The 24793-nt window shown below is 40.9% G+C and overlaps 1 protein-coding gene across 1 annotated transcript in view; it reads left to right on the top strand.

Annotated features, from left to right (window-relative positions):
* Window positions 1-24793, top strand: part of FMN1 (formin 1) — a gene marked incomplete at its 5' end in the record, with an annotated part of 398703 nt that overhangs the window by 182770 nt on the left and 191140 nt on the right. Inside the window, 2 exons of the mRNA XM_079698811.1 lie at window positions 3872-4608; window positions 9268-9418. Coding sequence (XP_079554937.1) covers window positions 3872-4608; window positions 9268-9418 — 888 coding nt within the window. The remainder of the gene's footprint in view (window positions 1-3871; window positions 4609-9267; window positions 9419-24793) is intronic.

Here is a 24793-nt window from a genome sequence, read left to right as displayed (position 1 = left end):
GCTAAACTGGAATCAGGAAAATTAGTGAGGTGGCTTGTGCCACTGTCCAGGTAGAGAAGGACCCAGTGAAGAGTTGAGGCAGTGGGGGTAGACGGAAAGGAATGAATCAGAGAAATTAATGAAACTCATTGATAAGTAATATGTTGGGAATGAGAGAGAGCAAGGAATCCAGCATGATATCCAGGTTTCTGGATGTGATGGGTTGGGAGGATGATGATGCTATTAATTGCAAAGAAGAATTTCAGAGGAGGAGGCAATTGAGGTTTGACAATTATGAGTTCGTTTTCAGACGTGTTGAGTCTGAGGTGGCTGATTAAGAATATTCAGGTAGAACAGTTCCAGAGGATAGTTGGAATTATTATGGTTTTAAGATACCAATTTGGAAGTTGCAGTATATAGTCAATGAGTGTAATTTACCTCATGAGTACACAAGATGACCGAGAGAGATTGTGTAGTGTGAGGATGAAATGTCAAGGGACATACCTGGAGAACAACATTTGAGGGATGACTGGAGGAAAAGGAGTCCACAGATTGCCTGGAGAGAGCCAAGAAATAGGAAGAAAATTGCGGTGGGTGGAGAGAGTATCGAAGTTCAGGGAAGCAGAGAATTTCAAGGCAAGGCAGCAGTCAAGTTTAACAATGCAGCTGAGAGGGCGGAAATCCCTGAAAAGTGCTGAGCAGACGTAACACTCAAATCATGGAGTTTTAAGAAGGTAGTGGGGGCAGAAACCAATTGTCATTGGTTAAAGGAAGCATGGATAAGAAAATAGATGCAGCAAGAGTTGTGTGTTTTCTTAAAAAAACAAAACGAGACAAAACTCTGCTGTGAAGAAAAAGAGGTAGTGTGAGAAAGAAAGGGCGACAGCTAGAAGGGATTAAAAATGGATTTTGACATCTTTATTTTTGCTTTAGATGGATAGAGCCTGGTGCTGGGGAACATGCTGAGAGCCGAAAGCAGGTGATGTGTCAGGCAGCCAAGAGACAAAATAACAATGGCAGCAAACTTCTATAGCACCTCCTGTGTTCTAAACACTCCTCTATGTGTAGTTTTACATGTATTAACTCATCTACTTTGCGTAACTGCCTTGCAGGGTAGGTTCTGTTATTACCCCCATTTTCCTTATAAGAAAACTGAGGTCTAGAGAGGTTAAGTAACCTAACCAATTGGTGCTTTACCCACCACACTAAACAATAAATTACAGAGCCACCAGAATGGTATATATAGATGTATACATCAGATTCAGCAGATTCAGAAGGTCATTGGTTGAGAGGTGGGGTGCTTTGTGTAGATACAGTCCAGTTGTGTGATAAAAGGAAAGTTTTTCTGTGGAACATGTCTTTGCAACTTTTTCATATTATTGAGAAGTTGAAGATTAAGTGCAATTATTGGCTCATCAATATTACCTGACTGTTAACCTGCTTGGAAGAAGGTTAGTCAGGAACAACATTCAAGATTTAGTTTGCTGTGGCAGAACTAAACTAGTCGCTAAAATGAAATTTAAATATGCGTGATAATCCAAGGTGGGAATCAGGGCTGGAATGTGGCTGGAGGTGGGCAGGGGAGGCAGAGGGCGATGGAGATGGGTAGGGCATCCAAACAAAGGTCATCTTGATCTCAGGGTTGAATGAAGCATGAAAGTACTTTCAGCCATTTGATAGTAGAACTCGTGAAAGTTTGGGTAAACGTTTGTATTTGTAGTACGTTGTTCGTCCTGACTGCTTAAGCTTTTCCTAGTTTTATGCCTGTCACTCCACAAAGGTGACATTGTTTGGAAATTTTGAAGAATGTTTAGAAACCTGTTAGTCTCTTACTCTAATATTATCCTTAGCAACAGTAACCAACAGTAATATTTATTCAGAACTAGTGTTCCCGGCATAATGCCTGCCACTTTATAGGAACTATTTCATTTTACCTTTATAAAAACCCTAGAGATGGTCTGCTACTTTCCTTATTATACACTTGAGGAAACTCAGGCTTGAAGACACAGTGTTCCCTGCCTAAGGACATAGAGCTAGCAAGAGGCTAAACCAGGATGTGAACCAGGTGGTTTGAATCCAGAACTCAGGTGCTGCTTAACCCTCTGTGTTGCAAAGAAATAGATGGTACCCTGAACTTGCCAATTTTTTCAGAGTTGGATTGCAGCTGCCGTGTCCACATATGAGAAGTTCAGCTTTAGAAAAACCTGTCTCTAGTTCTTCTGACCACAGTTATTTGGGGTTTGGTTTAGGAAGCAAAAGGTGAAACTAGTAAAAATACAGTTAAAAGTTATCTTAATGAAGATGGAGAATTTTCCTGTGTCATGACCTTGACTGACTTAGGCCACTGAAAATATTTCTTTACCTTTTTAATGTAAAACGGATCTGTACTTATATACCCGTTGGTGTTCTAGACATTTGTGGTCTGAAATTACAGTGAAGAAAGTCTTATTAGCCATAGGGAAGACTCTTGGGACAATGATGGAATACAACTATTGCAGTTTTCTTTTTAAATAAATTTATTTATGGCTGCATTGGGCCTTCAGTTGCTGCGCGCAGGCTTTCTTTAGTTGAAGCGAGAGGGGGCTAATCTTCATTGTGGTGCGTGGGCTTCTCATTGTGGTGGCTTCTCTTGTTGTGGAGCATGGGCTGCAGGCGCGCAGGCTTCAGTAGTTGTGTCATACGGGCTCAGTAGTTGTGGTTCGCAAGCTCTGGAGCACAGCCTCAGTAGTTGTGGCGCACGGGCTTAGTTGCTCCGCGGCATGTGGGATCTTCCCAGACCAGGGCTCGAATCTATGTCCCCTGCATTGGCAGGCAGATTCTTAACCACTGCGCCACCAGGGAAGCCCTGTTGCAGTGGTTTTTATCCATCCATCTCATCAGTAGTGGGTACTTGCCGTTTTAGCTGCTGGGATACAGAAATAAAGGCAGATACTGTCCCTGATTTCTTCTTGTGGAGTTTGTAGTCTGATGGGGAAGGCAGAAATTAAATAAATTCACCAAAAATGTTTAATTACTGCTAAATTGGATTTTGGAAAAACTCAAATATAAAATTGTAAATTTGACTACCTCCCAGTTAACTTTAGTAAGCTAAATGGCTTTGAATGCTGGGAAATGGACTAGTTAATAGCCAAGAGTATGCCAGTTTGTGCTGGTAAGTGAAAAACTGTAGACTCGAGGTATTGACATAACTGAGAAGATGAGCATTAAAAAGGCTGGCTTCATATAAACTATAGTTGAAAATATAGAGTATGTGGAAAAGAAAAAAGCAAACCTTAATAAGCTCATTTTCTATGCATTTATTACTAAATTATGAATGATTATAAAACAAACTCAAATACTGATCATGGGCAGCTTTGATATGGAAACTTGAAAAAAAATGCACACACATCATAGCTTCTTCTGGAATTTTTTCTTTCTGCTGTGTTGGCCTGGAAACCCCAGAGGTGAGACATTCTGTGGAAAACTGTGAGAACTGCAGCTCCTAGCCAAAAGTATCTCCAAACCTTTTTTTTTTGTTCTTTTTCCAAAACCAAAAGTCATAACAGATATATCTAGGCATGTTCAAATCTTTATTAAAAGTTTGTTTTGCATTTGATATTAAAACCAATGAAAATTCTTAGATGACAGTTTTACTTTTACCCTTAATCCATGGTTATTGTTCCCTGTGAGCTCAGATTGGATGAAATTATGCTTCTACTCCAACTGTTTAAGTCCTTGGAAAATTCACAAGGTGGAATTCACACCCTGTTGGATTCGCAGAAGAACGTCTCTGTCTTTCCCTGTGTTTATGTGGCCTTGTGCTATGGTGGTGTGGGGATGCTATTGAATATTTTATTTCTGATAATTGTTTTTGATAAATTTTTTGCTCTCTTTCCCACTGATATCTCTACAGGCTCAGTTCGAACTTCAAGCCTTTCATATCCGGGGTGAGCATGCGGTGATAACAGCGAGACTAGAAGAAACCATTGAAAATCTCAAATACGAGATAGAACACCGATGGCGAGGAGGATGTGAAGAGATGAGGGATGTGTGTGTCTCCACCGACGATGACTGCGCTCCAAAGACTTTCAGAAATGTGTGCATCCAGACAGACAGAGAGACTTTCCTCAAACCCTGCGAAGGTGAAGACAGGACAACCAGAAGTAACCAAATAATACCCAAAAAGCTGAGTATCTCCTCTTTAAGCCAACTCTCTCCCCCAAATGACAGCAGAGACACCAGTGTACCACTTCAATCTGCGGAAAGCATCTCATCGAGTCAGCAGAAGGCAACGCCTCCCCCTCCCCCTCCCCCTCCCCCTCCCGCACCACCCCTACTGGCAGCCATCCCTCCCCCTCCTCCCCTCCCACCCGCACTTGGACCTTTGCCACTGGCACCTCCACCACCACCTGTGAATACTGGACCTCCCCCACCTCCGCCACCCCCCCCACTTCCTCACTCCACCGCTCCGCCCAACAGTGGGGGGCCTCCTTCTGCTCCGCCACCCCCAGGACCTGCGCCTCCACCTCCTCCTGGACTCTTCTTCGGAGTCAACCCTTCTGCTAGCCAGTGTCCTCGGAAGCCAGCCGTCGAACCCAGTTGTCCCATGAAGCCTCTGTACTGGACTAGGATACAAATAAGTGATAAGAGGTAAGCTCAACTCCCCTGGCCCATTCGAGAAGCTTGTGAATTTGCAGGATTTTGGACAAGCGATGTTGTATTCCTGTTGGTTCAGTATCTTTGTAGTGTGGCACTCGTTCTCAGATGTGGTAGTGAATGCCTTGGGTAAACAAGGCTGGAATGTTTTGAGGAGAATGTCTCCACTAGGTCTTCTCTGTGTTCTGTATGGATTGACGCTGGGAGAAACGACGTGTTCTGTGTCAGACCCTTCTCGAAGGTATATATTCCATTTCCCAGACTAGAGAAGAGCCCAGGGCTCTCCAACATCTCTGCAATTAGTGAGTAATCACAAAGACATTGAGCCTGATTCCATACTTCAGGTTCACTGAAGAGTTTTAGATTATTTGTCTTGTCTTTAGATGGTATCATCAACCCTATAATGTGTATATTCAACAGGTAGGTGTAATTTTTCAATTTTTATTAAAAGAAGTGGACATAGCTGAATCATTAGCTCTTTAGGTCAGAGAGGAGTCTTAAAATATCAGCTCCCTCTGCTTGAACTCTGTTACCCCTCGCTGCTGAGTGCCCTCACATCTTTATACCTTGTTGCCCTCCAGAGAAAGTGCCAGTGGGTAGGTAGCTAAAAAGCATCTTCCATTTGCATAGGTTGTTAAAGTGGGTCTGTAAGGCAGCAAGAGATGGTTGCTTGGAAATTTCCATTCAAACAGATCTGATCAGATTTCTTCTGCCCCATTTTGGAAAGCATCAAAAGGACAACGAGAAAGATGTTGAGTTGCTTCTTGACTACTCTCTAGGTGCGAAGTTCATTGTTTGCAAAGAACAGCAAATATAGAACAGATTTTTACACTTAAATTTTTGAACTTAATTCCCCAACTCAAGATGTGGTGGTGAATTTTTCTATTTCTATAACATTTCGCTTGGGGAAGGCAGTATACTGAACAAAATAAACTGCAATTCACAGTGAGAAAGCAACTAGAAATCACTCTAGGAGGGGTGGGGCACACCTTGACACTAAGCATATGGTGAACTAAATTGATTGTATACTTCATATTTGGTCCCTTTCCTCTCACCAAAGATTAAGGGCAAATTTATTTATTTAATAAATTTATTTATTTATTATACTTAAATATAATACTCTATATTTACATTTCCCAAACGAGTGGTTAAAAAACCATTCCAGATGGTCCTGAAATAGCTCGTACCATTAACTAAAGTACTAGTACTCCCATTCAAGACTCAGATGACATTTCCTAAGAAATAATTTCTCAGTATATTTATTTGCAGCCATGTTCCCTTATTAGTGTTCTCAAATTAATGTGCAGCCATTCCAGGGTGATGAAGCCCACCTGTCAGCCCTGGCAGTATGTGTTCTGAGGGCACACAGAGCTGTCCCACACCTGGGTCTCCCTAGCCTGCCTCAGCTTCATTCCCATAAGACTTCATGGGCTAACAATAACCTAGACCATACCAGTGGTGTAACAGTAACCACTGGGAGATGTGGGCCCTTCATCCACTGTTTAAAACAACAAAGACAAGCTGGAGATAATCATAGTACTTTTCTCTCCTTACATAGTTGGCCATTTTGAGAAAGAGGACAATTGAATGCTCAAGCTCTTATTAGTTTCGCAATAAGTGTAGGGCTTCAATTTTGCGATGGGTTGAATTGCCTCCCCGCAAATTGATTTGCCAGTGCTCTAATCCCCAGTACCTCATACTGTGACCTTATTTGGAAATAGGGCTATTGCAGATGTGATTAGTTAGGTTGAGATGACCTCAGACTGGAGTAGGGCGGACCTCTAATCCAAAATGACTGGTGTTCTTATAAAAAGGGGAAATGTGGACACTGCCAGGGGTGGAGGGAGAACGGCATGTGGAGTTTGGAGTCGTGCCACCACCAGGGATTGCGTTTTGAGCAAAATGAAAAGTAGATGAATGTTCCAACTTCCCTGACCTGGGACATCAGGAGAGCCCTGCTTGGTGAACATGTCAGCCTCGAGCCTGAGTTCCAAGCGCAGGGGTTTAGTCTCTCTTATTATGGGTCCCTTAAAATGTTTTTGTACCTCAGAGCATGAATACGTCTCTTAAACTGAAATGGTCTGAAGACCCTGTGTACTATTCATTATGGACAAAAGTAAAATTATATGGAATGTGTTCTTTGACAGGAGATGATATTTTGTACAGCCAGAGGGGTAAGCACTTCGTGTAATGAGCACGTAATCAATTTTGGTCTTGGTCTTCTGGGGAACTAAGAATAAAATATGAATTTTCTCTAGTATATACACACTGCCTCTCATCCACTTAGATTGCTTTTCACTACTAACATGGTTTTTAACTTTTGCCATTTTGCTTTCTTTGATGTCTGTTTTCTGGTATCTAGAATAGGGAAAAGCCATTTAGTTTAAAAAAATAAAAAAGGAAGAAAGAAATCCTCATCTGTCTACCTTTTCGGCTTCCTAATAAGTATCTTCCTGGCGAGAAAGTGTCTTCTCCTCCGCCCCCTGCACCCTCCTCCCTGCTTACTCCCTCATCTGTCCCCTCCCCACTTCTTCCTCCCCCACCTCCTCCTGCCTTCCTCTTCCTCTTCTTTTGAGCTCAAACTGTGTGTTCAGTGGTCAGAAAAGAGCTGGCCATGATGGCAGACGGTCCATTGTGAGCAAGTCCTTGCTACTGCCCCACCAGCCCAGTTGCCCCCAACCCGCTGAGAGGTGGTATTCCAAAATTCTGTTACTCATATTTGGAAATGCCTTTTCCCATAGAAACAATGTTTTAGATGGTGATGAGGTGTTCAACCTGACTGCCAAAGCCTATTTACTTCAGACTATAAGTGGGTTATAGCACTAGTCATACTGACCTGAGCTCAGAGTCCTTGGAGGGGGAGCCAAGCAGTACAGGTGCAGGAGATGGGGGGATGGGTCTGAATAATCGGCTTTGTGGGTCACATCACCTCCCTCTAGGCATCCTCTCCTCAGCTTCCCAGAACCTTCCTGAGGCCCAGACCAGCAGCCCTGAGGCTGCATGCTCCAGAATTTCCTGGCTCTCTTCTCCCACCAATATCCCCTTTCCCAAGCGCAGCTGAGAAAAGCATTTAACATTAAAGGTGTTCATGTTTCGAATTGAAGTTAAGGGGGGCGGGGGGGAGGGAGGGGGCGGTGCTGAGGAAGGAGCACATAGATGGATGTACCTCACTGGAAATGTTCTAGCCCTTGGGTGACGATTTCACAGGTATTCATTATACTATTATACATTATAACTTACATATGTCACATATATGTTCTTAAATGCCTCAAATATTATATTAGAAAAATCATAATTTAAAAAAAAGTGGAGAGAAGCAAATGTTCAGTTTTGTTATGGGCCAGAACCCAAATGTCATATTTCACAGCAAAAGCAGGCACATAGCAAAATGTGAACACTCAGATCTGAAAAGCCAGTGTTGCCAACTGTTTCAAATATGAAAAATTGTCAAAGCGGTGGGCAGGTGGGGATGGTGGTGTGATGAATTGGGTGATTGGGATTGACATGTATACACTGATGTGTATAAAATGGATGACTAATAAGGACCTGCTGTATAAAAAAATAAATAAAATTAAATTAAAAAATTAAAAAAAAAAAGAAAAGTTGTCTTTTAGTATCAAAAAATTTGTGTGGCCCACCCCATGTAGTAATAGTTCTTTTAGTTTTCATTGGGAAAATGCATATCGAAACAAAGATAAGTACTTGTAGATATTATGGATCATAACATACACACACATTTGATGTGTATGTTTGCTGTGTAGATGAGACTTTTTATTAAATGTCTATGAGCATTAAAAGTGTTTAAAAATAAGACGAGAAAGTAAGTTAAGAAAGTAGACATTTGGGAGAAAATGTGTTCTGGCTGAAAGGAGCCTGGATAGTAAACCATCTAAGGCTGCTCTCCGAGGCAGTTGTTCTGAACCTGATTTCCCATATCTTCTTCCCTTTCTTTGTTTCAAAACTAGGGTATCCCTGTTTTTAGAGAGAGAAAAAAAACCAATCAAACAAACAAAACACAGTCTGCCCATGGCTGCTTTTGCTGAAATCTCTGCGGGGGCTGGTGCAGTAGGGGTTTTGCTTTGTTTTTATTGTTAATCCTGTTGTTGGGTGGTGTATTATAAAATCAGGTATTTCTAAATGAGCACAGCCTGTTCATGTATATGGGTCCTACGCTGAGTTAACCCAAGCTAAACCTGAGAACCATATTTAAAATGAATAGAAAAAAATTCAGAAGAGGGCACATCTTCACCCAAGCACTCCATTTTCATTCTGTTTAAGAATTATCCTATGAATGTCTCAGAATTGGTTATTGTTTCAATCTTTATACGATGCCCATTTCTACCCGTCATGGAAATGACACAAAGGGAGGGAGGGGCAGTTTCCATGCCTCAACAATCTGAATCCCAGGAGTTCTGATCCCACGGGGTTTCTTTGGTTCTCTCTCTTTGGTTATATCTAAGGACCATTCTGTTTCGGAAATGTGTGTTTGCTTTAATACTTAGTATATTTTGACTTAAAAAATCTGTAGTTGTAAAAAGCTTTTCTTCAAGCGTTATTAGAGTTTTTTAAGGAGTTAAAAAAATGAATCAAGGATTTCACTGTATTCTATTCTCTTTTGTTTCTTAAGTTTAACTTGCCATTTTCTCTTTTAAGCCAAAATTCTACACCAACCTTGTGGGATTCCTTAGAAGAACCTGATATTCGGGATACTAGCGAATTTGAGTATTTATTCTCCAAAGACACACCTCAGCAGAAGAAGAAACCTCTGTCAGAGTCCTATGAGAAAAAAAACAAGATCAAAAAGGTACTGAGTGACTACAGTAATCTTTGTAATTATATATATATATATGTATATATATTTGTCATACATGGGAATTTATTATGTGCTGCTGGTTTCCTTCCCCTCTGTTTTCAAAAAATGTTTTGAAAGGTTTTGAGTCACAGATGACAGAAAGGAGCCAATAGTTTGAGAAATCTGTGCTTGCTATTTTGGTCACGCTGTCTGAATTTTCAAACTGTTTTCTTCATCTGGACTTTTTTCAGCCACTAATTCTATTGAAAAAATGCATAAAATTTAGTGAAAAGTAGTCTGTAGGCTATATGGAAAATGTCTTCTTCACTTATTTAGAACTTCATTCATTGAACAAATATTTATTGGGAGTCTATCTGTGCTAGATTTTGTTTTAGGCACACGCTATCCGGTCGGGGAGCCCTTAGCCACATGTGACTATTTGTGATAAACTTAAAAATTCAGCTCTTCAGTGGCACCAGCCACTTTTCAGTTTTATTCTTCTGTCTAGTGGCTACAATATAGCACAGATATAAAACGTTTCCATCGTTACAAAAAGTTCTCGTGGATAGCACTGTCTGAGCACCTGGGGTATGTTGGTGAAGAAAAGCAAACAAACGAGAAAACAGATCCTTGCCCTCTGGAGCTTCTATTAACAATAAACATCAGAAACTAAAAATCAAATCATGTGGTAGAGCAGAGTAAGGAGGATCAACTTTTTTGGGGTGAGGGAGGGATGGGGGCTACAGGTTTGAACGCAGTATTCAAGGTAGTCCTCATTGAGAAAGTGACTTCTGAGCAGACTTGAGGGCTAGAAATCTGAGGCCACCAGCAAGCCATCAGAGGACAAGGTCAGGATTCACAAGCCATCAGACAGATGTGGAGGTGAGTCGCCACGGTGCCATGCACTGGCTGCATGCCCCAAGTCAAAGTTCCTTCAGTCTGCCTTGGTCCCCTCAGTGTCACATGAGATGACATCCATCCATATTGCTCTGAGTAATGATCAAATGACATCATATATATATATATATATATATATATGTGCTACCATAGTGCCTGGCACCCAGTCAAACCTCAGCAAGTAATTGCTGCTCTCATTTTGCTACTGTTGCTGCCACTGCTGCTATTTCTCTGCATTAGTGTTGTGATAATAGCATAGATGGTATTAGGGAAAAACAGTTGGCCCTTGAACATCACGGGTTCAAACTGCATGGGTCCACTTACACGCAGATATTTTTCAATAGTAAACACTACAGTACGAAACAGCCCGTGATTGATTGAATCCGCAGATGCTGAGGAACCACGGATACAGAAGCTGACTCTAAGCTATATGCACATTAACCCCTAGTTGTTCAAGGGTCAACCGTATAGTACTTGGTTCTGCTGTTGATTTGCGATGTGATCCTGGGCTGGTCATCTCACTTCTCCAGGCCATATTTTCTCTTCCCTATAAAACAAGATTAACAATATCTGAGTCTACCTGACCCACCAGGATGCTGTGAAATTCAAATCTAAGAGGGTTTGAAGAAGTGTTTTGAAAGGTGTGTAATACTGAATGATAGTTTCATCAACTCTTCATTCTTATATTATATAGTGAGGTTCATCCATTGGTTCATATCTCAAGTAACATGATTGTGAAATGAGCTGTGCCTTGTGGGGGGGAAATGGCAAAAGTCCGGATGCAGTTTTCTGTGAATCAAATCACGTTTGCCCACTGACTTAAATTATACATGGAAATCATGGTCAAGGTTTTTCACAAGTTCATTGGAATTGTGTTTTCCTGATTGAAAAATGTGATGCCAATAATGATTAAATATCAGAGCAAATCTTTTAAGAGGACGTATCGCATGAAACAATTGAGTTACGGCAAGAAGTAAACTGATAGACTATAGAATATATTCATGTGCAGTTAGATTCCTATGAGATGGAAATAAGGGTTTTGCTGGCCAGCTGGCTTTTTAAATGCCATCTATAGGAACAGAAGACTAATTGTTTCTATACAAAAGGCAAAAGCAGAATCTCTGTATTCCAAAAGTGGCCTCATTTTGCCTCTTTCAGGAAGCCTTCTCTGACCATCAAGGAAATCCTCTGAATGTTTTCTTACCCAATATCATATTAAACTTACTTTCATTCTCTTTTTCTTTTAAAATTGTTATTACTCCTTGTGTTTCTCTCTCTGGATGCTTGGTTACATGTTATTTACTCATAAAGCTAATTGTTTCTGTTTTGGTGAATGAGCATTTTTAAAACATTGAAGTATTTGTTTTTAAAACATCAAAGCATTTGGTAGTTTATTCTTATTTCTTATCTCATAATTATTTGCCTCTTCAACAAAGGATTTTCACTGAGGCAGTTAGTACTTGATGTGTTTGTTTCTCTGTCTGAGGGGGAAAATATCCTTTATTCAAACTCTTTAATCTTTCTGAACAGTGAGGTTGCTGTTACCCCAAAGACTCTGTGCACACGTGTAGTCTCTATTTTTTTTCTTTAAGGGTAGCAGTCTTGAGGGTGCTTGGAGTTTGCAGTGAGCTTGTGTCCTAGAGCTGAGATTCTAAGTTTTAAAGAAAAAAAGAAAAAAACGAATTGAGTCAATGCCAGAAAACTCTGAACCTGCCTCCTATGCGCCTTCCTTCTGTGCCCGTGGCCAGATTTCCAATATCAAGATGGATCCCTTGGTCTCTTCTGAAAGTCAGATGTTTATTTTCTTTTCTCTGAGAATGAAGATGAAAGTGAATTTTAGTGATTGTGAGCAACTGAGGAGTTTCAGCCCTGGAGGCCAGCTTTGTTAGCCTAACCACAGAATGGTTCCCATACAAGGTGACCAGGAAACACTTGCCAGATAGATCTTTTTATGGTGACTGAAGTGGAGTATATGTCAGAGATTTAAAAATCCAGCATTCTGAATCTTGGCCGCAGGGACTCTGCCAGCATTGAGACAGACGTGAGCATCTCTCTTTTTTTTTTTTTTTTTTTTGTGGTATGCGGGCCTCTCTCTGTTGTGGCCTCTCCCATTGCGGAGCACAGGCTCTGGACGCGCAGGCTCAGTGGCCATGGCTCACGGGCCTAGCCGCTACGCGGCATGTGGGATCCTCCCGGACCAGGGCACAAACCCGCGTCCCCTTCATTGGCAGGCGGACTCTCAACCACTGCGCCACCAGGGAAACCCCGCAAGCATCTCTTAAGTGGAGCTGGTCCGCATCCCTCTGCACGTCCCACATTCCTTGTCAGAACTGTCGGAATTGTTACCGTTCTGCTGAACTCAGATACAAGTTTCTAGTTTCATCTTCTATAACAGCATTTAAAGTTCCCATCACTGGCACTGATTTAAAGCAAACAGATACATATCTTCTTAAACTGGGCTGGGATCCTGTTTTCTAGTATGATACAGTCTAAGAATTAGAAGAAACCTTCCTGATCATCTAATTCAGTGCCCTCATGTGGCACATGAGAAACAAGACCTAGAAAGATGAAGATGACTTCTAGGGTTTGTACGCTTTTAGCTAGGAAGACATTGATAATGACGGACACTTGAGAGGATGTAGAAGAGCCTCAGCATATGTCTTCACTTCCCCTGAATTTAAACAGGAATTGGCTGCACTTAATGTTGGTAACAGCTTTTACTGGGATGATTGATTTTAACATTTATAAATGAGAGTAGCCATTCTTAGAATCAGCAACAAAATCCAGCTACACTTGTGCAAATCCAAAATATGTCCTACCTTGTGAAATTATCCAAAGTCTTCTTCAGGATCTTCCAGTAGGAATCCAAATCTTTGAATAAAAAGATACTATGTATAACTCCAAGTACGAAATAATATGAAACAATATGTAGATTTGGAGCTGTTTTCCTTTGACCCCCATCAATCATTTTAAATATTAGCTATAAGTTAAATACTAACTATGACAGATTCGTATTGCATACTCAGGCCTGTGCCATCTTCATTTGTGGCATGAGACCACTCTGCCACCACAGACATAACATTCACCAAATTGAGAACCAGAACTCAAAACATCAGCTCTTGTCTGTACCAGCAGCACTTAGTACTACCTCCTATTTTTTTTGCCCTCTGATAACCTTCAGGGCAAGTCGTTTAACTTTTCCACACAGATTCTTTCTCTACCCAATAGGGAGTAACAACCCTTTACAGGGTCATTACAAGGATAAAATGAAATCATGATTGTGAAAGTACTTGAAGTATTCTCTAGAACTATGTATTAATCTCTTCGTTTATGAACAGACATGAAAGCTTTGCAAAGAAATTCTTGAACATCGCTTATTCCCACAAGCTTGTTGAGGGTCTTCAAACATGAGTGTGTCCCTTCCTGAAACTGTTTGCAAATGGTCATCTCTAGACCATTCCTGTTTTCCAGCTCCTTTAACAGCATATACAGACACCTAGTAGTTCATCTTACCTTGGTTTATATAGTCTTTTTGCACTGTAAAATAAGAGTTTTCACTGTCAATATGCCCATATTTCTACTATCTCTAAGTTACATTTGTTCCAGGGAAAGGTAGATCAGTGCCTTGACGAGGAGCCAGAAATCTGCCTTCATCAGACAGAATCTGTCTGAGATTCTTTGTCCTGGTGCCTGTCAGAGAAGTAGCTACTCCAATAAACTTTCCAGTTGCTTTCTAAACTTGCCTGACAACGTTCAGAAAATCAGCATGGCCTGCCAATATTCTTCCTCTCTTGAAATTATGAATAATGTCCGTGCTTGTTCCCTCCTCTGTAAGATACATAAAATTACTCCACTCCCTTGGCCTTTTTAATAGATATTTCTTAAGAATTAATGACATAATGGCTATTCCCTGAGCACTTGGTGGGAGTGGGGGTAGGGAGGGGTGGTGATGGTCCCACAGACACTGGTCTATTGAAACTTCCTGGAGCCAAAAGCTTTCAGTTGTAATTGGGTCACTTTGGCCAGGATCATAGCTGTAACTCTCAAATCCCAGACTTGGTGTCTCAGTTTAGTGGGGAGGGGAGATGAGTGGAAGGAGAACATAAATTTATAGGGTTTTCATAATCTGTTGCCTTCCAAGTTTATATAATTTCAGCTTTTGTGTACAAAGATAATTTCTCTGGGCCGCCCTGGTAAGGTATGTGCATTATTTTTTTTTTTCCCCAGGAATGGGAATGCATTTTCCAAGCCCTTTCTATTACTCATTTGTTTGAAAAATGAGCAGTGAGGTTAGGGGTTATCATTTATGGCAGTGAGTGAAATCACTTGCCCGTGTGTTGTTTGCACCAATATATGACCTTGAGGTCATTGGTGCTATGTCCAGATTCCTTGAGTGATATCTGGAATGATCTGGGCTTTCCTGTTCTTTGGTTTTAAAGGCCCCTGACTGGCCAAATCTACTGAAAGCAAACGGGAGCTTCTACTCCATGACAAGCACCAACTTACAAAAATTCTGCCTTGTAAATTTTATGTGGAAATAAGACAGCCCAAAAAGTTAAGTTGTACTTTCACTTTATTTACTTATTTTTTTAAAAAAATAAGTCATTAGAGCTTGTCAAGTATGGATATCAATGATTCTTTCAGAATGTTGAATCTGAATATTATTCTTGGAGTTAGACTATGTTTCTCTTGTTGGCTGTTAAACAGTAACTTAATCTGGACTTGTACCGCAAGCCAGCTGCAGGATCATACGGTGCTCAGTTCCTACCCATACCACAAGAGGACACCTTCGAATGCTGAGCTCTGCAGAGCTAAATTAGCCTCTGTCCTAGAGCCGGAGCAATGGAGCCTACAAGAGTGTAACTACCCCTCGAGTATCCTCTTCCGTCTTGTAAAATCTCTTTATTGTGGACCATGGGGCCAAATTTCACAGCAAATTATCCACTCAAAGTATTGGGAGCCAAAGGAATATTAGAAAGGCTTGTAGGTATTAGTAGAATAGAAATCATTAGTAGGCATAGTTCCACTGCTTAGAATGAATGACTGCAATATAAAAATTTATGAAGTATTAGACTTAGCCCCTTTGGGACTGATTCTGGAATCACCTCCCCACTACACGCACGCGCACACACACACACACACACACACACACACACACGAGGTTTTTTTTAATTGTCCATGTCTAAAGGGAGGGAAGATGTATTTGAATATAGATTTGGGGTTCTCTAATTGGAAAATAAAGAAGTTTGATTAGATATTACAAGATATCCTATGAGACAACAATTCTAAATATTTGGGGGTTTTTTAATGTATTTTATTCTTTACTCCTAGTTGAGTAAAATTTTGGAAATCTCACCTATATTTTCCTGGACCTCATTCATTTATGCTTAATTCAGGATGTTTTCTAAGACTATGACTGGCCAGAGGTAGACAATGGTTTGAGGCTGAGTGCCAGTGCAGGGACCTTGGTGGTGGCAGTGACTTCTCTGGCCTCCAGTTTTAAGCTAGAAGTATGTGAGGAAATAAGAACGACCAAAGATCTTATATGTTTATTTAAGTCACAAACCCAGGTCACATGGGTGCTTCCAAAATGAACTCATAAATGCCTTGCAGAGTGCACACATCTCCAGTATACACAAAGATCAAAACAGCCCCATACACATACACGTGCATCCATAGGTATGTGCTTAACATGAACAGAAGTCTTAATAACCTTGTATTTATGTAGACTCTTTCAAGTGAAGATGACAACAAGATTTCAGTAGCAATAATAATGGTTAATGCTAGGTGAGCAGTTTTTGGCTAAGTGCCTAGCATGTATTAATTTATCCAGTCGTGGGGCTTCCCTGGTGGCACAGTGGTTGAGAGTCCGCCTGCCGAGGCAGGGGACACGGGTTCATGCCCCGGTCCAGGAAGATCCCACATGCCGCGGAGCGGCTAGGCCCGTGAGCCATGGCCGCTGAGCCTGCGCGTCCGGAGCCTGTGCTCCGCAACGGGAGAGACCACAACAATGAGAGGCCCGCGTACCGCAAAAAAAAAAAAAAAAAAAAAAAAATTTATCCAGTCGTCACAAGAACCCAGTGAGATGGTTCTATGATTATTGCCATTTTTTAGATGAGGAAGCTGGAACTCAGAGGGGTTATGTAACTTGCCCAGCATCATACAGCTCTTAAGTGGCAGAGCAAGGAGATGAATCCAGCAACAACCCCAGAATCTGTGTTCTTAATCACTTGACAAATGGTCTGTTGGGCTGAATTTAACTACAAGTCCTGACTTTATATTCACTTGGAGAAGTCTGAATTTTATTTCCTGGTCATTGTTTAGTGAAAAGAGCTCTGGCTTTGGTGTCTGTAGACCCGGTTTCTACTTATGGCTCTGACCTTAGCCAACTGTTGAATCTTGGGCAAGTTCTTTAAATTCTCTGGGTCTCAGATCTCTCATCTGTCAAAAGGTAAACTTTAATTAGATGAATTCCAGGGATAGGGTCATCACTTCTACTTTGCAAATGGGGACACTCAAGATCCACCAGCTTTTGTCTTATTTATTAGAGGGCAGTTAGACAGAGGCGTCACATGTGGACCAACATCTCTGCGCTCAGACCCATAGATCAGACTGCCTGACACCATCAGCACCACGGTGTATGAGTCACAGGTATGTGGGAGCTCAGGGAGTAATTGTTAGGATTTTAATAATCCCCTAGTCTTAAGAGACATAAACGTATTGGAGGATTATTTTAAAATAAGCCAAGTTTCTCTATGTACTGGGGTATTGAAGGGCTGGAATCTGATGGGGAAACCTGCAATGGAAAGGCGCCAGAGGTCTGGTCTTGAAGGTAACTAGTTAGCAGTTGTGTGTCCAGTCATGTAACCTCTCTGGCCTTAGTTTCTGTAACTGTCATGGCCTCTGGAGCGGATGTTTCTAAAGATGCTTTCCAGATGCAGAGTATCAGATCATATCTGTACGTGGACACCTTCACACACGCATTTTAAAACTCAGTGTATACGAGTGTGTGAGTAGAATGCAACCTCAGATTGGGACCTTGCTTCGTCAGTGAGTAATGTGGGATATACTGCAAACCAGCCTCACAAACACAATGTTGCTTCCCCCAAAGATGCAATATTTCCCTCCTCACACTTGTCTCTACTTAACAGAAAATGTCTTTGGCGGCATCAGCCAATGGCCGAGTTGGCCAGCCCCATTCTGCTGGTGTGGCACTCTCCCCTCCATCTCTCCATAACGTTTCCAGGGTCCAGAGGCCAAGCCAAGAGTTCAGGTTTCACCAGACACAGCCGTCCACGTGTTTCCTAGGACAGTCTGGCTTGCCCCCAGTACTATGGCTACACTTACAATTTTTGATAAAGTACCTTTTAGCCCAGAGCTTGATTTCCTTTAGGCCTGACCTGGTTTCTCTCCAGCTGAGGCTAATTTGCATGGCTGTAAACACGGGCCCAACAAAGCTCACCAACTGTGATAAAAGCTGAGGAAACCTGAGACCATTGGAAACTCCAAAATCCGCCTTCAGTATCTGAGCCTGACTCAGAGTCACGCCTCAGCCCAGGAGGCTGCCAGCATGCAGCAGCTAAAGAAATGTTATTCTGATTGATCTGATTAGGGCAGCAAGGTTAGCCATGGTCAATTTACAAAGACAGTATGAGAAGAAGTCATGTGTGTAGGCAAGTTATGGGTCAGCGAGGCCCCTGCCAGAAGTTTTGAAAAGCCACAGCTCTGCCAGGACCATTATCAGATCTCCTCGGTGGGGTACAAATGGGATTGGAGGGTTAGGGGCCCTCCAGAGAAATGAATGACAAAAGGGATTGGGCTGGGAAGAGCTGGGGAGTGGTGCTTGCTTGCAGCTGGATTCCTTCGCTGCCAAGCCCTTTTTACATGGACTTCCCCAGTACCCTGTGAGGAGGACTGCCCTTAGCCCCTCAATCGTAAGGGAGAGGAGAAGGTGGGGAGGCTGATTTGAAAGGGCCGTGAGGCTCTAGACTGACCCACAGGAGCAGCCAGATGGAACCTATTGGGCATTTTCATCCCTCCCTTCACCACCAGAGTGGTTTAATTGGGACCTGGCTCCAGGCCCTGGTTACTAAATAACCTGAGTTTTAGTGTTTTCATTTTCATTCATTAACTTTTATGCTAGGTACCTTATTAGTCACATTAGACATTTTGCATGTGCAAAATGTCCTAGGAGGTGGGGGCGTGGTCTTTAAACATAGCGTAGAGCTGCAAGGACCAGGGGGTTAATTCAGGACTCAGTTATCACATCACTTTTGACTGTCTTGTAGACTCTCTTGTACAACTTCCTTAGTTTACAACAAACACAAAAACTAACTTTTAAATTTTGCTTTCAAGTTGTCATGGCATTCGTACTGATTCTGAAGACCTTGGATCTTTCACTCTGGGTGTGGTTCTTTTCCTCCCTGCTCAATTCAGGAACATAAATGAGTGTTACTTACAACACTGGGTAAGGCACATTAATTAACAAAGAAAGATGGATTTAAAATGTAGCCAACTGAAAGCCACAGTGCCTGAGCTGGGCCTCATTATAAATAGTTCACTCTGTACTATAATCATCTTACTAATGGAAAAAATGAGACACTGAGATGGTTGCTTAGAGAAGAATGTAGTTCAGAAAAGCAGCAAAATGCCTAAAGCATACGAGATGTTTAGAATGATTTAGTAAGACATTGGAGAAACTGGGCCATGTGATGTTTTTGTTGTGTATTACTTATGCTCTTGGGATGTGGAGGTATCTGAACAGTTCAGCTCTGTAGGACACAGCCGTTCAGTTGCCACCAGTGGAAGGGATGAGCTTCTGAGGCTGAAGGTATGTGGAAGAGAAAGTAAGACTCACAGGCCAGCACAGGGAGTTCACACCAATTGACTAAGATCTTGGTGTGTGTTTGCCTCAGAGCCACCAGGAAGCCAGTTTCAAGGCTTCCAATCAGCTGCTTCCTCCTGCACACCCAGGGCACCAAGAGTCACGACTAGTCTAAGTATGGAAGGTGGTAGCATCGTGGTTCAGCAGGGCTTTCTGGAAACCACACAAGCCTGGCTTTTTCTTTGAGTCATCACTTTATCCATGGGGTAAGTCCCTTCATCTTTCTAAGGCTCCTCCGTACCACTCCCTCATCTGTAAAGTGAGAATAATAATAGTACGTATTTCAAAGGGTGATTGTGAGAGTTAAAATAATCTGTGAAGTGTTTAGCTGCGTGTCTGATGCATAAATATTTGCTGGTTCAACCACACTATTGCCACCATCGTCATGACCATCAGGAGTAGGAATAAGGACAATGAAAAATCCCTTAGTGTCACCCCTAAAAGAGAACGGGAGGTTGGATTCCAACCAGAAGCTTCATCTCTTATGCAGGGATGACTCCTGAACCCCCAGAGGGCTAGCAGAGATCCATCTCACCCTCTCATTTGTCTGTCTGTGTCCCATTGGGACACAGCTGTGTAATTAAAACAAATGAATTTAAGCTAGATGCTCAGAGATGAACATCCTCAAGGTGTGCCAAGAGAAAACCACACAGTACAACAAAAAGATGATAAAATTTGTCAGCGTTTTCCAGTACTATTTTTATTTGGCTTTCATAGTAATCTATGTTGGAAGTACAATTTTTAAGTATGGCGGCTGTTGGGAGGCAACATAAGGGTGCTTCCTTAACTCCTTTTAGAACATGATAGGCTATAAATAAATAAATAAAATCATGTCTAGAATCACTGATTTAGGTGATGATGATGCTCTTTAAAGTGTGATATTTTAGGTTGGTTTCTATATTAATAATCAGATTGAATTGACTTATAGTTTATTTCCAACAGCATAATGCATGGATTAATTTTAAGAGTCGAGCAATATTAAAAGACCTAAGAAAAACAAAGGTCCTGAAAACCTCAACAAATTTCACTCCATTTTTCGTACAGACCATCCTCTGGCCAAAATGAAATTAAGTTAGAAATAATTTACCAATAACAAAAAGATAATTTAAATATGTCAGTAACAAAAACCTCCTTGCCTTTTAACATTTACATTCACACCTGAAAATAACTCACGGATCAAGAAAGAAGTTATAATGGGGTTCAGAAAACCCTTATAATTCAAACAATACTGGTTTTTAAGACTCAAAGGATACCACTAAAATGTATGGTCATGAGTGTTTATATTAGAAAAGAAAGATAGGTCAAAAATAAAGCATCCAAAATTAACAGCTAGAAAAAGAAAAACAAACCAAAGAAATTTGAAGGAAAAATTAGGTTGAACAACAGGAAAGGCCATTTTTGCAGGTCAAATGTGATCAAATATTTAGAATTTCATATGGTTCAACCTAATGCATTTTAAGATCAGAATGGAAATTTTTAAAAAAAATTTAATACAATGTAGAAGATCAGTAAAGTCAAAAGTTTATTCTTTGAAACCAAAATGTGGTAACTTTAGGCATGATTGAGCAAAACAAACAAACATAAATAAAGATACTAGGAAAGTAAAAGTGAATGTAACCATAGATGCGATCGAAATGTATAAGAGAATACCATGACCAAACTTTTGGCAATAAATGAAAATAACATAAAATTTTAAACTTTCTTGAAAAATATAAATTACCAAAACAGAGTCAAGAAGAAATAGAACACTGGAATGTTCTATAAATATTAAGGAAATTGGGTCCATAGTTTAAAATCTTCTTATGAAGAAAGTTCCAGGCCCAGATGGTTTTATTACACGAAGCATTTTCTTCTTACACAAAATACTTGAGAGAATAGAGAATGTTACGATCAAAGCTAGAATATAGTCTTGATAGCACTACCAGACAAGGACAGGAAGTGAAAGAAAAGTTACAGGTCAATTTCTCTCATATAGATGTGGAGATCCTAAACAGTGTATTAGTAAATGGAATCCAGCAATGAATAAAAAATTATTATAGTGAAAGTATTGAAGTAGACCTGAATAAAAGGAGAGACATAGTCTTTTCATGAATAGGAAGACCAATATAAAGTTGTCAGTTAGCCCCAAGTTGATTTCTAGTTTCAAAGTAATTCCAATCAAAATCTAAGTAGGATTATTTGGAATTTGACAAGCTTATTCTAAAAATTTGTATAGAAGAGCAGAGTTTCAAAATAATCTTACACATGATGTTTTGTGAAAAAAGCAAGTCACAGAAAAATGGTTCCATTAGCCTGAAGTTAAAAACATAAAAAGCCAAAGAATTTTATGGAATCATACATTTGTGGCAAACTGTTTTTTAAAAAGCAAGGGAACAGTAAACATAAAATTCAAAAAAATTTAAAAATTCTGACAAAGAAAAACCAGTTAGGATGCTTATTCTACCTCATATCAAGAAAAATAAAGCAATAGGCAGTAAGGTAGCTATAGTGTGGTAATAATTGGCACAGAAAAAAAACAAAGATCAATGGAAAGAATTGAGGGTTCAGAGGCAGATCCATGCATATCTGGAAACTAATATATGACAAATGTGGTCTCTCAGATCAGTGGGCAAAAGTGACTATTAAAAAAAGTACTTTAAAAATTGGAAAAAAAATATATCTCTCCAAAGAAAGTAGATTCCCTCCCTCATGTCATGAATAAAGATCAATTCCAGATGTATCAAGCACATAAATGAGAAAGGAAAAAGTTAATAGTTTTTAAAAAAAAAAAGAATATAGGAGCATATTTTTTAACCTCACATGGAAAAGACACAAAAAGCATATCAAATAAGAAATAAGTACATTAAATAAAATTACATTAAAAATTTTTAAACTCTTGCTCCCCAAAAGGTACCACAAAGAGTATGAAAAGATAAGCCACAAGCTTGGAGAAGACATTTGTAACATATTTAACTGAAGAAGAATTACTACCCAAAATATATGTAGAATTCTTACCAGTCAGTAATAAAATGGTTACCTTCCAATAGAACAATGGGCAAAAGATATGACCAGGCTTGTCATGGAGTGAATGGTCACTAAATAAATGAAAAGATGATCAACAAGTCAACAACTAGGGAAATGCAGAGATACCATTTTAGGCCCACCAGCTAGACAGAAATCAAAAAGTATAACTGTGAAATGTTGGGAGGGTGTGAAGCAGTAAGAACTCTGATTGCTGCTAATGGGAAGGTCAGCTGTTCTATATGCTTGGAAAACAGTTTGGCTCTGTCTAGTTCACGTGAACTCATGTACAGCCTCTGCTCAAACTTTTGCAACTTTGTACCAGCAGACACGTGAGAGTGTTCGTAAAAGCATAGTTTATAATAGCAAAAATCTGAAAATGACAACAATGGCCATCAACATTAGAGTGGAGGAGTATCACAGAATACTACACAGCTTTTATAAAAAAGACTCAACTACAGCCACATGCATCCACACTGATGATTCTTTTTTTTTTTTTTTTTTTTTTTGTGGTACGCGGGCCCCTCACTGCTGTGGCCTCTCCCGTTGCGGAGCACAGGCTCCGGACGCGCAGGCTCAGCGACCATGGCTCACAGACCCAGCCGCTCCGCGGCATGTGGGATCTTCCTGGACTGGGGCACGAACCCGTGTGCCCTGCATCGGCAGGCGGACTCTCAACCACTGTGCCACCAGGGAAGCCCCACACTGATGATTCTTAAACACGATGTTCAATGGAGAAAGCAAGTCACAAAAGAATGATTCCATTGGTCTGAAGTTAAAAACATAAAAAGTCAAAAAATTTTATGAAATCATACATTTGTGGCAAAACCATTTTTCTAAAGCAAGGGAAGAATAAATATACAATTTAGAAAACATGGTCCCTTTGGAGGTGAATTGTAGGGGAAGATAGAGGGCCTTTGAAGGTGTTAACAGTTCTCTGTTTGGTAAGGTGTACGCCTGTACATGGTTTACTTTTGTTGTCCTTTATACATAAATGTGCACATGCTACTCTTTTCTATAATATTTCACAGCTTTTAAAATTGTTAAAAAAAACATTTGCTGTTGCCCCCCATTCCGCTCCCACCTTGCACCCCAGGGGCACCAGTTTTCAATGCCCTCTCTGGCCATCTGTCTGGTATTCTGCTGTCTCTTGTGAATACAATTTTAAACAGTCACCATGGACTTCCTATTTTGGTAGACAAGGGTTTTTGTGTTTCGGAATTCTATTTGAATTTATAGAAGCTCATTTTTTAAAGAATACAGTTACCTTTCTGAATTTATAAATTATAGTTTCTTCACATTTTCCTTTGCTTTTTACTTTCCATCTGTCCCTTCTTCCAAGCTTCTTTTTTTACATTTTTTTGTTTGTGACCTCTGTATTTCACATTAGAGGATTATCTCAAATAATTGGTGATCCTTGGCTGCTATTTTATGTATAAGATCAAGGCATGATAAACCTGGATGGAAGCTCAGTATGAATGGATGAGGTTTGCCCAATGACGGGTCTCACAGTAGGGTAAACAGTTGCAGACCAGCCATTTCATTTGGGTGGGCCCTGAATGACAGGATCTGTTTATCTTTGCTCTTAGACTGATCCATTTTTCCAGGTGGAATTTCTCCAGGCACCTGACTCTGGGGGCTGGGGTGTCAGCCTGACTGCCAGTTTTCTGAGAGAGAATCCAAGAAAGGATGTGGAATTCTGAAAGTGACTACATTCCAGTACAAGACCTCAATCCCAACTTCTCCTGTGCCTGATGTCCACAAGTCCCAAGTCTGTCTGGTTGAATTTGTCTAGAAACTATACTTCCAGATAATGATAAATGGGGTTATACACCTGGCACCTAGTTGCACCATATACTAACTTTTAAATAATCCCCTTATTTTTAGCTCCCTACCTCACCCTTCCCCAGCATGTGGTGCCTCTAATTCATGCATGTCCAAGATTCTGCCTTCCTCTGCAGACAGTTAGGTTTGTCCTTCTGTCACTCTGCCATGGAATTTACCATTCTTTCAACTACTTTTTTTTTTTTTTTTGGCGGTACGCGGGCCTCTCACTGCTGTGGCCTCTCCCGTTGCGGAGCACAGGCTCTGGATGCGGAGGCTCAGCGGCCATGGCTCACGGGCCCAGCCGCTCCACGGCATGTGGGATCTTCCTGGACCGGGGCACGAACCCGTGTCCCCTGCATCGGCAGGCGGACTCCCAACCACTGCGCCACCAGGGAAGCCCTCTTTCAAATACTTTTGCCTCCATGTTTCTGTTTGGAAATCAGGGGGGTCTGCTAGTTTCACTGGAGGTAGATTGTGTGTTTCTGATCCTCAGTCTTATCATTTGGGGTTGATTTTATAAGAGAAAGGGAAGTGGACAGGCCTTTACTCTGCTACCTTAAAACTCAAAGTAGCTGTGATTTTCACATCTTAGAGGCTATTGCCTTGTTCAACATGATGGATGAGGCATGCACATCCTTGCTGGAATGAGATGTATTGCTAGGGAAAGAACACAGGAGTAGAAGTAGGACATCTGGAGGACCCTGGACAAATCCCCTACTGTGTGCTTGTTGCACTCATACTATCAGAAGGTGACCTGTCCATATGAGGGAACCTCAGGG

The sequence above is a fragment of the Hyperoodon ampullatus genome (assembly GCF_949752795.1).
Source record: "Hyperoodon ampullatus genome assembly, chromosome: 3".
NCBI classification, from domain to species: Eukaryota; Metazoa; Chordata; class Mammalia; order Artiodactyla; family Ziphiidae; genus Hyperoodon; species Hyperoodon ampullatus.
The sequence above is the reverse complement of the archived record's forward strand: the minus strand, read 5'-3'. Positions and strand labels throughout refer to the sequence as shown.